General features: G+C 30.6%; 1 protein-coding gene across 6 annotated transcripts in view; it reads right to left on the minus strand.

The window, feature by feature from the left end:
- Positions 1 to 15312, minus strand: part of LOC127064500 (very low-density lipoprotein receptor-like) — a 30664-nt gene that overhangs the window by 3245 nt on the left and 12107 nt on the right. For 3 of the 6 annotated variants that reach the window (XR_007781732.1, XM_050995654.1, XM_050995655.1), the window contains 9 exons: positions 7156 to 7278; positions 4619 to 4738; positions 3988 to 4110; positions 2406 to 2641; positions 2057 to 2261; positions 1670 to 1981; positions 1299 to 1599; positions 935 to 1226; positions 353 to 833 (listed from right to left, as the gene is read on the minus strand). Coding sequence is in view for 5 of the 6 variants with exons in the window: in XM_050995654.1 (XP_050851611.1) it covers positions 353 to 833; positions 935 to 1226; positions 1299 to 1599; positions 1670 to 1981; positions 2057 to 2261; positions 2406 to 2641; positions 3988 to 4110; positions 4619 to 4738; positions 7156 to 7278 (2193 nt within the window). In the remaining variant the exon portion in view is untranslated. The remainder of the gene's footprint in view (positions 1 to 352; positions 834 to 934; positions 1227 to 1298; positions 1600 to 1669; positions 1982 to 2056; positions 2262 to 2405; positions 2642 to 3987; positions 4111 to 4618; positions 4739 to 7155; positions 7279 to 15312) is intronic. The other 3 variants (XM_050995658.1, XM_050995656.1, XM_050995657.1) reach the window with 2 other exon arrangements.

Genomic DNA, 15312 nt, shown 5'->3' on the forward strand with positions numbered 1-15312 from the left:
AATATTCCATATTCATGCAACAGTAATGCAAATGAATATAATAAAACAGATAAATTAAATGTATAAAGAGTTGCAGTAAAATATTAAGTAACTTAATCAAGTTTAAATTTATTTCAACTTTTTCTATTTTTATATATATATATATATATATCATCCATTAAATGACATACATACCAATAAATAGCTATAGAACATCTCTAAAGATCTTGCATCATGAATAATAAATTTCAAATATCTTAATAATCATGCAATTGCTCTTAATTCATTTCATTTATCAAAGTAATTGTTCATGCTATTTCATTTAAGACATTCAATGTACTAATGACTAAAAATAGATTTTTACATCCCTTACCATTTTCTACACACATTAGCCCATCAGATAGCAACCTCAGTCCATCTGGACATGCACAACTAAGAAGTGGAGATCTTGAATTAATCTTAGGCGCAGGTAAACATAAATGACTGCAATGACCATTAACAGCCTGACATTGATTCATTCCATCAGGTTGCCTATATGGATGATACACATGTACCACCATTGGTTGCTGAGGTGACCTTACAGATGTAACAAGCTCTACATCTTTGCCAGTGAATTTGTTTGCTTTAAATATGGTTTCTTTATCCCAATCTGTCCAATAAACATAATCTTCAAAAGTTGTAATACTAAATGGATGTCTCAACATTTCTGTTGAATAAAGAACTGTTCGTCTTCCTGAACCATCATAGTTACAAGATGCTATAAAATTAAGTTTAGCATCTACCCAATATAATCTTTTACCAATTAGATCCAAAGTCAATCCGTTTGGCCACTTTATGTCGTGTCCGATGATAACCTGTTACAATTTTATTAACATATCATGACTGTATTACTGTTACTAATTTTATAGATTTAATTATTTAAAGACCTAAGTACTATTTTAATTGAAAAACTTACCGAACGATGAGAACCATCCATACCGGCTCTCTCTATACGAGCTTCATCACTCCAATCAGTCCAAAACATCCAACCATCCAAAGGATTTAGGGCGATAGCTCGTGGCTCTTGTATGCGATCTTTAATAAGAGTTTTTCTCATGTTTCCTTCGAAATTAGCTAATTCTATTGTATCTTTTCCAGAATCGGTCCAATATATATGACTATATATCCAATCTACTGCTAATCCATCTGATGTGGTTAAATCATCTTCGATTACAACCGTACGGTCATTCCCTTCATCTATTGGTGCTCTAAATCATTTTGAAGTTTAACTAATATTCTTAACGATAATATAAACAAGAAAAAAATGTTCATACACTTACTTATAAATTTTTCTTTCTGTAATATCGCTCCAGAATATCATACCCGTTCGAAAAACGAAGTCTAAAGCTGTTGCCATTTTAGTATTATTAACAATCGCCGTCATTTCTTGACGATCCAAAGCTACCTTCCTAATATCATGTCTCCTAGCAAAAAGAAGACTGGCATGACCTTCCGCTGCCTTACAACGTGTTAAATTCTTGGGATCTTTTAGATAACCAGGAGCACAATTACACTTAAACGTTCCTTTCTCATTTCGACAAAATTGAGAGCAGCTTCCTGGCTCTAAGCATTCATCAATATCTATAACATAAATATTTTCATTTATTATCTGTCTAAATATATGCATTTCTATTTCATTTATTTTTCTTACCATCGCAGGTTCGATTGTCAATCAACTTGTAACCTGCTTTGCAATCACAACGATAGCCAATAGGAAGATCAATACATAATTGTGAACATCCACCATTATTTTTGGCACATTCATCTACATTGCAAAGATCAGCACGTTCATCCTCCCAATTGAGACAATCCATTTTCTTATCACACACACTTTCGATGGGAATGCACGAAGCTTCGCTGCATTCAAATTGTGTTAATGGATTGCATACAGCAGCTTTCATTGTACAATTCTTTTCGTCACTCCCATCAGAACACTCAGCTTTGTCATTACAATATAAGTGACCTAAATATGCCAAGTTGAGTATTATTAAATTCTATATAAAATATTTAACTTCCTTATTTATATTCTATACGTTACCTGGAATGCATGTACGACGATCTTCGCATTGGAATTGATCAGGTCTACAAGTAATGTTATGACATCTTTGTGGCGATTCATCTGCACCATTTGGACAATCTTTATCGCCATCACATACCCATGTTTGATGTATGCAAGTAACACCATCATCACAGTTAAACTCTTTCTTATCACAATGGTTTGGTTTCTGTCCAGATATAATTCCCTTATAAAAAAAAAAAAAAACAGTTTATTGTATTGTTGAATAAATTAGGTTATTATGTCGAATAGTATGTAAAATAATAGATATCATTATATCATATAATATATTTATTGTATAAATTTTATTAGAAAAGATTTAGAGTTGTACCTTACAACCAATTTCATCAGAATGATCAGGACAATCATAATCACCATCACATCTCCATTGTGCTGTGATACAGTAGTTTTCTGAACAAGCAAATTCTGTAGCAGGACTGCATGTAGTTGGACTACAATTTTTTTCATCGCTGCCATCCCCACAATCATCGTCATGATCACAGACCCAATGTTGTTGGATGCAATGCTTGTTTGCACATGTGAATTCATCAGATCGACAAGTATCATCTAAGATAATAAAATAATGGGTAAATAAAAACAGAAATTAGCTATATATTATAACTAATATATAATTAATATATAACTATAACTAAAATACGACATTTATTAAGTTACTTGTTTAATAAACAAATACATAATGATATAAATACAAATGTATTTATGTCAAGTATTTAAACACTATATTAATATTCATTATTAATAATGTCTACTATTTATTTAAAGTTAAATTTGTTATATCATTTATATAATGAATTTAACCTTTCTTTAAAAATATCAAATAATAACATATAAGATAAGGAAAGAAATCAAATTTTCGAAATAAAACAAAAGAGATTTAAAAATAAAAATATATAACTGAACGATGCACATAATATAAAATTAAATAGGAAATCGGACGATGCTATAAGCAATACAACCCAAGGAAATCATGCATGAAATATGTAGATAAGGTACCATATATAGAGAATGAATATTTACTAATTCTATATATAATATAATAAGTCTAATATTTGATATTAATTTGATTATACGATATAAACCTCGTATACCTTATGGATCGTTAAAAAATATTAGATTAAATGAAGCACCAAATGTTTATGCAATACAAAAATAAAAATTAAATGAAAAATAATTTTTACGAACCAAAGCAAACTTTCTCTACGAAACATGTTTTCCAATTAATACTTCAAATTAAAACGGATTTATTTATCTCGAAGCCACTAAATATAAATATATGTGTACATGTATGTACGTATGTATGTATATATGTACGATGTATGTATATATGTTGTATAATGAATATATTTGGCATAACACGTTGTAAAAATGTTAAGATCACATGCGGTCGATTATTCGAAAGAATTATGAGCGGTAAAATCGAAAGAGAAACGAGAGTCTCTAGAGTATAAAAGAGAAGAAAGAAAGTACTTAAAACCTCTTGATACATACATGCTTGTTACGCGACAGAAAAAGAGAGAAAGAGAGAAAAAACGTCTTTATGAAACTCGAAAGCATAAAACAGCGCACGATCTTGTTTGCATGTAAATTGCGCTAAAGGGACCTGTTGAAACGCATCCATGGTACTAAAAAGAAAGTTCAAAAAAGTTCAGTCGAGATATCTGCAACAAACGTTAATTATCGTGCAACGTGCAACATGCAATGGTTACAAAGCTGCCAACGTACGACTATATAAAACAAAGAGAGAGAGAGAGAGAGAGAGAGAGAGAGAGAGAGAGAGAGAGAGAGAGAGAGAGAGAGAGAAAGAGAGAGGTGCCAAGGGGAGTAAGCTGAGCAAAACGAGAAAGAAACAACAACACAAATACAGAAAGCATGGCCCACGTGCGAAAGCTTACTGCATTCAGCTTCGTCCGAGCCATCCGAACAGTCTGGATTGTCGTCGCACATCCATGTTAATGCAACGCATTCGCCATTTCCCGAACGACAAGTAAATTGTTCTGCGGTGCAATTCTTCGTTCCTAAAAGTTGACAATAAATTCACGCTATACATGGTTAACCGTGATTTGAATTACGCGCGCGCTACATGCGACTAACAAACTTTGTTAGTCGTTAGTAGGTTATTTTCTCGCCTTTATTTTTTTTTTCTTTTTGACAAAAAAGAATTCGTTCTTTCTATTCGTAGAAAAAATCCAAATGAATCGTCGTGTTCAATTATTATTTCATTGTGTTTTATTATTTCTTTTTTTTTCTCTAATTTTCACGATGAATTTACATTTTTTTTTTCTTTTTTTTTTTTTTATACAACACGTTTTCTTTTAATACGAAGCATATAGATTATAGAATAGACGATAAAATATAGAAAAATATTACTTTTCTTTTTTATTTTACGCTACACATAAAGAATTATGTTCGTCACGTTCGCTTTGATTTTCGTATTGATTTCTTTCCTCCTCCTCCTCCTCCTCCTCCTCCATGTTCCTTCGTCCGTGCTTCCTACGATAAAATATTTCAACACTTAAAACTTACTGTTACAATGTTTCTCATCCAAGCTGTCCTGACAATCGTTTTGATGATCGCATACCCAGTTATTTGGTATGCATTCCCCTGAACTGCATTGAAATTCCTCGTTGTTGCATGTTCGTGGCTCTTTTCGTGCGTCACATTCAATTTTATATTAGGTTAATTTATGAGCGTCTTCATCAGACACACGCAAATACAGCGACTTTCTTCGAAAGTCAATTACGATATAATATCGATATGAAATGAAGCAAATGAACATATGTGTGTAAAGAGAGAGAGAGAGAGAGAGAGAGAGAGAGATCATCCTCGTGACAGTGTTTTCAAGAGATTTTAATCGTATTTGATTCGTGAATTATTATTATTATAGTACAAAGATTATCATCTTTGATGATATTAAAAGATATAACTTTTGCCAAGAATTTTGTAAAACTCTGCTAACCGAGTTAACAAACTTCCTCCTTCCGTCTTGCCCTCCTTTACTCTTCTGCTTCTATATACTTACGTGCATTGAAATACGCATTAACCTTTGATAGTCCATATTAGCATAGTATATATTTCCATTGTTTTAGATTTCACATGGATAAGCACAAACGAAAGTTATTAAAAACGATTGGATACTCGGATCATATTACATGGCCTGACGGTTGTTTAACTATGCTGATGACATATTAAATTAATCGCTGAGATAAACAGGATCTCTTTGTTATATTATATTAATGAGCCAATAATATCAGTCCTCGAGATTGCTTGAATTTGATTTTAATTGTAATTCACGTTGAAAAAATTAAAAAATTCTAATGAAGACTTTTTAATATCTACTTCAATTTTTCTATTTTTTCTTTTTCTCTTATCGCAATATTTTAAAGATATTTTTGTTTTATATTCTTTTATAAAATTATACGAACATTTTTAAGTTGCCCATGTGCGATCGTATTCGATATACATATGTAGAATAGATACGATAGTATATATAGTTTTATAGAAGGTTCATTGAATAAGTCGAAAAATCGATCGTTGTATATTCGTTCTATTAAAAACGATCACGGTATTATTATATACATACATACGTATGTACGTACGTACGTATATATATATATATATATATATATATATATATATATATATATATCTAAAAATATGGATTATAGATATGCAGTACAATTTTACCGTACAAAATTACTATCTATTTGTAACCAAATTCTCAAAGTATTATCGACATTCGATTTTACTATAATTATATGCAGTAAACAAGTTTTTATCAAAATCGCAGTGGTTCTCAATTACTCGCGAAAAACAAAATACTTGACTCAAAAAGATTTTGAATATGATGCATTTAATTATAATCAAATATTTACATTTTTGCATTTGATTTATGTAAAATAAAGCAAAGTTTGACTTTCCGAGATTATCATATATATGTATAGAATATGATAGAGTATCGAGATATAGTGACGAATTATTGTTTTGAACTAAATATATTTAAAAATATTTTTCGTGTTATTTCTAAAAACTTTTCAACGACAGTGTACGTACGTAAGTGCGTACGTATGTATGCTGCTTCACCTGCGTAAAACCGGTCGTTAAAGTTGCACTTTCACATACCGCAGTCTCCGTAGCAAGAAATTCGTGAAACGTGTACTACTCCGAACGACGTTTTCAAATTTCTTGATCGAGTTTCTTTTTTTCCTTTCTTTCCTTTTGTTTTTATCAAAAGTAAATGTATGGAAGTAACGAGGAAAAAGAAAGAAAGAGAAAAAGCGAGAAAGGGAAAAAACGAGAGAGAGAAAACGAATTTTATTCGCGAGAATACAGAGAAGGGAAACGATCAAATTCGAATCGACGGTGCTCCCGATAGAATAACCGATACAATTACCATAAAATACGAGAGGATTTTCGTGTCCCGTTTAAGCCGAATGTAATGCGATCCCAATAAAACAACATCCTTTTCAAATTTCGACATTTTCTCTCTCTCTCTCTCTTCCTCTTTTTCTCTCTCTCTACGGATAAGCAGGTTATTTCCACAAGTTGTCCAATTTTAATCGATTTACGTGAATATTGTAAATTTTGATAAAGCGACCAAAAAGAAACAAAAAAAAAAGGAGAAAGAAGAAAAAAATCGACAAAAAACCAAAGTACATCGTAAATTTTTCGATTTTAGATAGCTATTTGCAAATTTTGAGAATGACCATCGGAACACGTGAAATTTCGCAATAGGAACACTTATCATCGGTGCTACACGATTTTGAAAGCTACGAATCAATCTCAAACGAGAGATCAAGTACGCAAGTATATATAATTTTTTGTATTTTGTACCGTTCATTATGCATACGCCGTATATCTTATTTCTTAAATATAAAGAAGACAAAAAGAGCGATGAAGAGAGAGAGAAAAGAGAGAAAAAGAAAATAAATGGAAAGAAATAACAGGAAGAAGGAAATTTTTCGCGAAGAAAAGAAATTTACGATTTTAACGTAATCGATTTGAAAAATAGAAAGAACGATGTATGATGAGTATGATACGAAAGAAATCAAAGAAAAACTTACTGCAAATATTCGGATCTTCATCAGAGTCGTCGTCACAATCCTTTTCCCCATCGCAATGCCATATCCCAGGTATGCACCTGCCGCTGACACACTTGAAGTCGTTTTCCCCGCATTGTTGAGTACCTGAAAATTGGTGGCTGTTACGATGATCTTGTTGGATAGCAGGAACGAAGATCGCAATGAACGATAGCAGCCACAGTAGCCTTGCGCACGTGAAACCAGTCGAATGGTGGAAGAAGAAGCACGAGTTCCTGAAGGGCTGCATTATTGGCAGACGTTTTTTCTTTACGCACTTGTGTGTATATTACGCACTCTGTGCGGATGTATTTATGCGTTCGTTTAATACGTTCGCGTATTTTAACCCGTTTACACTCGCTTCTACGCGAAATGATGCAGTAACTTTTTTTTTTTTTTTTTTTTTTTTAATAATAAATAGATCGTGATAAGGCTAATGAACGAATAATTGCTACACCAATTTTTTGTTGTTGTTATTGTTATCTTTTTCCTTTTTCGATAAACTCTTCAAATTTTTAATAACACAATTTCCAATCCCACTTCGTTGTTTCTCGATGAAACGGCATCACAATATTATTATTTCTATCGACTAAAGCTCTTCCGAGTTACCATTCTCGTTTCGTTCATACTAATCATCGTTCGCCGACTGAGTCAAGTTTTTTACACGACCCGAGTTCCTCGAGCGCACACACGTTGAATGTGAGCCAGCATACACAGTAAACCGGGCGTTCTCTAGACGATAATCGACTGACTGTTTTTTTACAAGCTCGTCGATCTTTCTTGATCGAACGGTATCCCTTCAAGAAGACGATGATGCACTGTTCTTCGACGAACGGACCACTCCTGGGAGACCCCTTTACTTTCGTGTACACCAACCAAAAGAGAACTACCAGGCCAACTCGTGTTTTTCCTTTCACGTCTCTCGTTTTTATTAAACTAATTTAATCACGAAGAAATTTATATACGTTAAATTTTAATAATTATATTATTTCGTATTTACGAAAATCAATAGGAATTAGAAAGATCATTGAAAAGTTTTCTTCAACAAGTTCTTTTGTATTCCATAAATCGATTTTAGCGAATGAAAAATATAAATGTCTATTTCACCTCGCCTGATTATTTTACTTTTAAAAAAAACATCATAATATGTATATGCATGTATATGTATATATATATATATATATCTGTTTATACGCAATGTTGTGAATATATACTCGATGGATGAAAAAACACGATAAAAGCACTAAGAAATAAGATAATCCTTTCCGAAAGGCAAATTCGTGGTTGGAGCAGACAATACGATTTGATTCACTCGCGGTAGAAGTCGCGGATGCTGTAAGCTCGCGCCCGAGGAAAGAGGCCCTATATATGGGCCTCGATACAAACACATCGATAGGTGTATTGGAGGGGGTTGGCCGTTCTATACATGTCTGCGAATAAATGTGTGCGTGCGTGTTCTCTGTCGACGAAGAAATAAGGTATGTTAAGCGTATTCTGCGTTTTTCGAAAAAAAAAAATAATAATAAAAACAAAAAAAAAAGACCAAAAATAATCACGTTTTCTTTAATCACTTTTTTCATAAGATCGGTACTATTGGCAGGATTATTACTGTCGATATAAAGTTGGCAGCCATATTAATGAAGATTTACCATAATAATATTGTTCTTGATTTGGTGAATAATTGTAATCGGGATAAATAATTGTAATTATTAGATAGACATTTTATTTTACGCAATGAAAGATCGGAATCTCGTCTTAAATCTGTCTTAATGATTTTGCGGACTTTCGAAAGAAGGAGAATGTGAAAATCAACGTGAGATTACATCAGCATTAGAAAGACATAGGATATCTCGAAGCTATGGAATAAAACTATCGATTATTCGTTCATACCTATACCTATATAATATATATGGATTTTGTATATAAAATACGATGCAAGTTAAAAAAAAAAAATTGCATATAAAACGAGAGTTAAGCGCTCTATTTGTCTTTTTTTATGTTTATGATATTCAAAGTATGAAAAAAAGAGCAGAAGAAAGAATGAGAAAAATGAAATACGTCAATCGGTATTAGGCGAATCGATAATAAATCGAGTTGCACGAGGTTTTAATCGTGAATAGATAAAAAGCACGAAGTTTACAAGTATATATTCTAGTTTTCTGGTGCATCGCGGCGCGATTCCTTTCTGTGGATATTGAGGTTGAATTACCTATTTAGGATGAGAGCCCGGATATATACGTTCACGTATGTAGTACCAAATACGCGTTATTCCACACGAGTTAATCGTAATACATTTCTTATGTGAATCACATTTTTTTTCATTCCACACCTTTTACATTGTAAAATAATTATAAACACTCTATTTCGCGTAGAAAATATTCAAGATTCGTGTTATTTTTTCTCTCTCTCTCTCTCTTTCGTCAAAATTAAAATGCTTAAAGTCTGATAAACGGCAATGAAATAAAAAATTTTTATAATTATATAATTTGTTTTTTTTTTTTTTCTTTACATTTTCATTATAATTTCGTTTCGTAAATTTCAATGCTATCAGGTAATACCTTTAAATTCCATCGTAAATAATACGATTTGAAAGAATGTCGTTTGTCAAAAGTCGATCGGATGGATCATCAATGATGATTTATTCAATTGTCGATAAGAAATGTATGGAATAAAAATTACATGACGATAAACATTGGTGTCGGGCGATAAGGATGACCCCTATTTATAAGTCGGCCAAAAAATTCTTAAACTGCGGAGAAACGATAATAATATTGAACATTGAGTTCAAGACAATAGAAAAATGCAAATGACTCGTTTTTCTTATTTAAAAAAATTTTCTTTCCCACTTATCGGTTAGCATTCAATTTCGATCTCTATCGTTCGGTAAATAATTCCTAAGATTTTCTTCTGCCAATTCTTCAAATCGAATTACATTTATTTGCCACATGATTAAACGCTACTCTCATTTACTTGATTATACCTTTTGTTAAATTTTCTGGGGCATTAAGCGTAAAACGTTCAATGTAATTTATAATTCTGCTAACGGCGATAGTTTTCCCGGATGTACATACGTACTTGCTTACATATGTACATACATATATACACATACACAGACACACAGTCTTTCATTGTATTCCGTCATTTTCTTTTTTTTTTTATTCTTTCGTTAATCGATTTCCGATGAAAGAAACAGATTGAGAGAACTCTACACTTACTAACTTATTTATAAATAATTTCTTTTTAAATAGGAATTATTTCCAGCCGGACGCAAATAGATAGTAATCAATTTCCCATTACATTATTGTATTTTAATTATAAGTTACAGTAATTTTATAATCTGGAAAACAAATTAGTCTAAAAAAGAGTAATAGATCTTTATTTTTTGATCTCTAAAATCACATAAAAAATTTCGAATCATCTTTTGGTCTATGCTATACATATACATATAAATATATATGTGTGTAAATTAAAATAAAGGAAATTATATATATATATATTAGCGAAGATTCAGAAGAGAAAGATGAACTTGGAAAGTTGTCGACAGTACAGAAGAAAAGGGAACGAACGAGACGACCGTTCGTTCGTTCGTTCGGCAACAGTCCATCAGTTTTAATCAAAGGCGTAATACGGGACAAGATTCTTTAGGAGGCCAGAAACCCAGCATGTTCTTTCCAAGCGTGCCTCCATTAACGAACCTCGAACCTTGCGTGTACAACGTGTACACATGTGAGTGTACGTGTGCGTGTGCTTACATACGTGTATAATACATACATGAACAAATCCGATTTACATATGAATATGTATGTATGCATATACGTGTCGAATGCATCTTTAACAGATACCTACAGATAGAAATATTCGTGCATTTCTAGTGCATAAAACTGGTATTACGAAAATTCTTTATTTTCATAATTTACATAAAACACACGCACGAAACTCATCGTAACATCCGTGAAAGCACGGTGTACTATTAAGGTTTGAGAATTTGAACAATTAGTTAAGGAATTCGAATAATTAAGTTCGAAATGGTTTTAAAGTATACTCGAATGGTACATAGGGTAGGCCAAAAGTTTTTAGGTAACATCAAAAGTTTCTAAAAGAGTGTTGGTAGTTTTACAAATTGAAAAGGAAAAGAAAAAGAAAAAGAGAAAAAAACATTTGCTACGAAAAAGTCTGAAAAAATGAATAATTGATTTCTATTTATTGCCTATATTACAAGAGAGGAGAATTGATCATTCAATCGCTTTACCTTCAATGGTCTTTCGTTTCGTTCATAGTAAAATAGGATTGCATCGATGAATCGAACGAATACGAGAATACGTTTCATTCATGAAAGATATTTTAATCGTTTTAGTGTTCAACGACGCGATGTCACTACGTATATTAAAGGGATTATTCGTCGCTCCGTATATATATAATTATTGTAACGCACAAGGCAACGGTACTTTTAAAGGGACTACGTCGCTTTATTATTATCGATTTGACTGACTTTCTTATTTATTAAATTGGCTATTATTTATTTTGAAGTCATTATTTAAAAAAAAATTTGATCAGCATCTTAAATAAATGGTAAATATTTTAAATAAAATAATAGTACGTAATACAAATTACATAATCCAGATGTAATACCGATCCTTAATTATTTATGATCGGAATATTCATTTATACTGATTGTTTACTTTACAAAATACTTATCATTAATTAAATTTAATAAATAATCAATACAAAAATATTTATCAAATAAATAAAAGTGTATTAAAATAGTACTTAAGAAATAAACTCTGCAGCGTCATCGTACATAATATATTACTGTTTATATTGTCGTGCAATTAAAAAATGCTTTTATCTTTAGGATTTTTTGTCGTTTGGATTTATTCATACCGTCGAACTCGTATTGAAAAACTTTATCACATGTTACGAAGTAAACTAGTAGGAAAAGAAAAGATCTTATAAAATATTATTCGGAAAAATTAAATTTACTTTACTTTAGGTAGAGTAGTCTACCATGAAAAAAAACGATTTGTATCAATAAAAGGAATAAAAGGTAGCGTTTTGAACGTCACTGTTTCTTCCATATGTACGTTACTGTGAAAAACTTATTGTTGTCATACTCTCTGTGTGTGTGTGTTAGAAAGAGAGAAAGAGAATACTTTTAACAATTGTAAACTTTGAAGGCGTTTTTCTCAAAACTAACTCACTTGAAGATACATATGTACTGCCTTCCGTGATTGCACGACAGCATAAGTCATTTACTTTACTTACTTTTTCGTAGAACTCCAAATGCATTGTTTCGTATATTCCGAGTATTTGCTTCGCAAATTTCTTTTTTGTTTCAATCTTTATTATTTCTTTTGTCTTTTCTTTTTCGTTATTTTCTTTTTTTTTTTTATTATTATTTTCTACTTCAAAGAAGATAGAAAAGTAAAAACATGTGTATATTATTTTACAAAATTTATAGATGTAGATATCTATTATCTATATAAATCGCTATAAATTATTCGAAACGATGTTAATTTCTCATCTCGTTACATATGCTGAACATCATTCGTTAATTAAGTAACAAAATTCGATTAATAAATGTACTTAGTCGAATACAATGTTTCTCTCTCTCTCTCTCTCTCTTTCTCTCTCTTTCTCTCTCTCTCTCTCTGTGTGTGTGTATAACAAATTTTCCTACTCTTAACAGTCGTAATGTCACGAATTAGCCTGAATTTATGGCGTCCCTAAACACCTTCCGTATTCTACTATGTCACAAAGCGATTTTGTAAATCGCGAGCTCCATTAGTATTATGAATTTTAAGCGAGTAAATGCCGTCGGAATGTAAATTTTATTTAAACTAATGCTTACGCTATATATTAGCAGCTATTTATATTCTCTCCTTTTCTCACGACTTTGCATTCTTTAAACGCTTGGTGACGATCTTATTATATCCTCTAAGCTTTCCGAATCATCGACAGAAAAGAAAGAACGTATATTTTTTTATTAATATAGAAAGAGAATGTAAATAAAGAAACGTATTTTACATTATATTAATAATAATAATAATAATAATAATAATAATAATAATAATAATAATAATAACAACAATTGTGATAAACTTATTTAATTTATTTAAGCTTTTTAAATCATCGATAGAAACAAAAAGAGAGAGATAAAGGGAAACAAATTTTTTATGTATAGAAAAAATATATTGTATATATAAAAAGATAAAAGTAAGTAAAAATGTAATAAAAATAATGATTGCAGTACATAATAGTTGAAGATAATGATAGTAAAACTAATAAAAGCGTAAAGAGAGAGAAAGAAAGGTAGAAAGAGAAAAAGATCTATCAACAAAAGCGTAAAAGATTCGTATAAAGCATGTTGGAGCATGAAACCATAAACTTTAGGGCATTGCTCGTACGTATGCGTGAATTATAATTCACAAATGTTCTTGCATTCATCTCGAAATCGCGTGAAGTATTGTGCATTACGTTTTCATTTAATTGAATTTTTTTTTATATTTACTCTCTTGCTTTTGTTTTTTTTTTCTTTTTTTCGTTATTTTTAACTAGAATACACACGTCGACGATTCTTGTTACAAAAGAACAAACGTGATAAAAAAAGAAGCTTATTCTCGCACAGGGATAAATTTACTGTTACATTGTTACGTTTCGAATATAAAATTTCACTGCTGCATGCACGTTCTCCTTTTTTTTCCTTTTAATAATTCCATGCAATATTGTACGTGTATATATGTGTGTGTATGTGTATATTTGATTTTTATTGTTCTCGAAACGATGTCATTTATGTTTGGATCTTTGATAGTTGGAATAGATAGAATTTATGGAAGAGAAAAGGAATCTTGCTGAAATTTTTTTCATAACAATTATATGAGATCTTTTGATTTTTATAAAATTTGAAGGATTCCATTAAATATATTGTTTCATAGATTTATGAGAAAAATCTGGTGGAATTCATGAAAGTCAAAAAAGATTAAAAATTTTGTTAGATAATAGTTAGTATAATATTATACTATTACATATATAAATTTTTTTATTATTTTTACGTTTTTCCAATGTCTCTTTGAGAAAACGCATCTTCACGTTCACGCGCATACATCTTAAGGACTAAGAGAGCTGAATATCAAATTATTTTTCTTTTCTATTTTATATAATTTTTTTTACACAAATAAACTGTATTATGGATATAAGCGATAGCTGGAAATATTATTGCCATGTTTCATATTTCTTTTTGTAATATATATTTATATATATATGTATATTTATTTTTTGTTATAATTATTCTATCGATTTTCATTTACATTAATTTCAACAGAATTTTAATGTAATTTTTATTTGTGATTTTTTTTGTTTATAATTATGTTACTCATCTTTTGTCCTCGAAATAATTTTTAATATCAAACCCAATTTCTTTCGTTGATATATTTGAAATCAAAAATAAAAATAATCTTAATCCGCTACAGATATTTTCCTTTTAGAGATATTTTGATATTTCGATTAGAATTATTTAAAAAATTATTTTTCTCCCTTGGCAAACAAAAAATGGAAGCATATATTTATTCTTGAAAAATAATCCTTTTAGGTAATTTAAAACTTTTTGAAACTAGCGTATGAAACAAAATATGTCTTTTAATATCTCAAATTACTTAGACCACTTTTATAATCACCATCTCGTATATCTATCACTGACTCCATCTTAAAAAATTTCGCTGGGAAATCCTCTGTTTTTTCCAATATAAAAATTAAATATATATATATATAAAATAAATAAATAAAAAATTAATATCAAGAAAAATGTTTTACATAGAAATATCTCGCATGTATGAGGTAGATTAACGTATCAAAATTTTACTACGTTCTTTCTATCTTGAAATTATTTGAAAGTAGTAGAATCCGATAATACTTTTACATATATACATACATACATATTACATATATACATACGTTAGACTATATATATATATATATATATGTACTTGCAACGAATATATTAAAGATGGTAGGCGGTGGTTGGTTGAATCGTGACTCGCAGTAACATGCTGACGAGGCATAACTCTTCTTTTATTTAAGTCTTTGCGCCTACGTGAGGAGCATCGTATTAAACGTATCGTAGGCGTCTATTTGGCGAATCGGAAACCT

The sequence above is a fragment of the Vespula vulgaris genome, chromosome 6 (genome assembly GCF_905475345.1).
Source record: "Vespula vulgaris chromosome 6, iyVesVulg1.1, whole genome shotgun sequence".
Taxonomy (NCBI): Eukaryota; Metazoa; Arthropoda; class Insecta; order Hymenoptera; family Vespidae; genus Vespula; species Vespula vulgaris.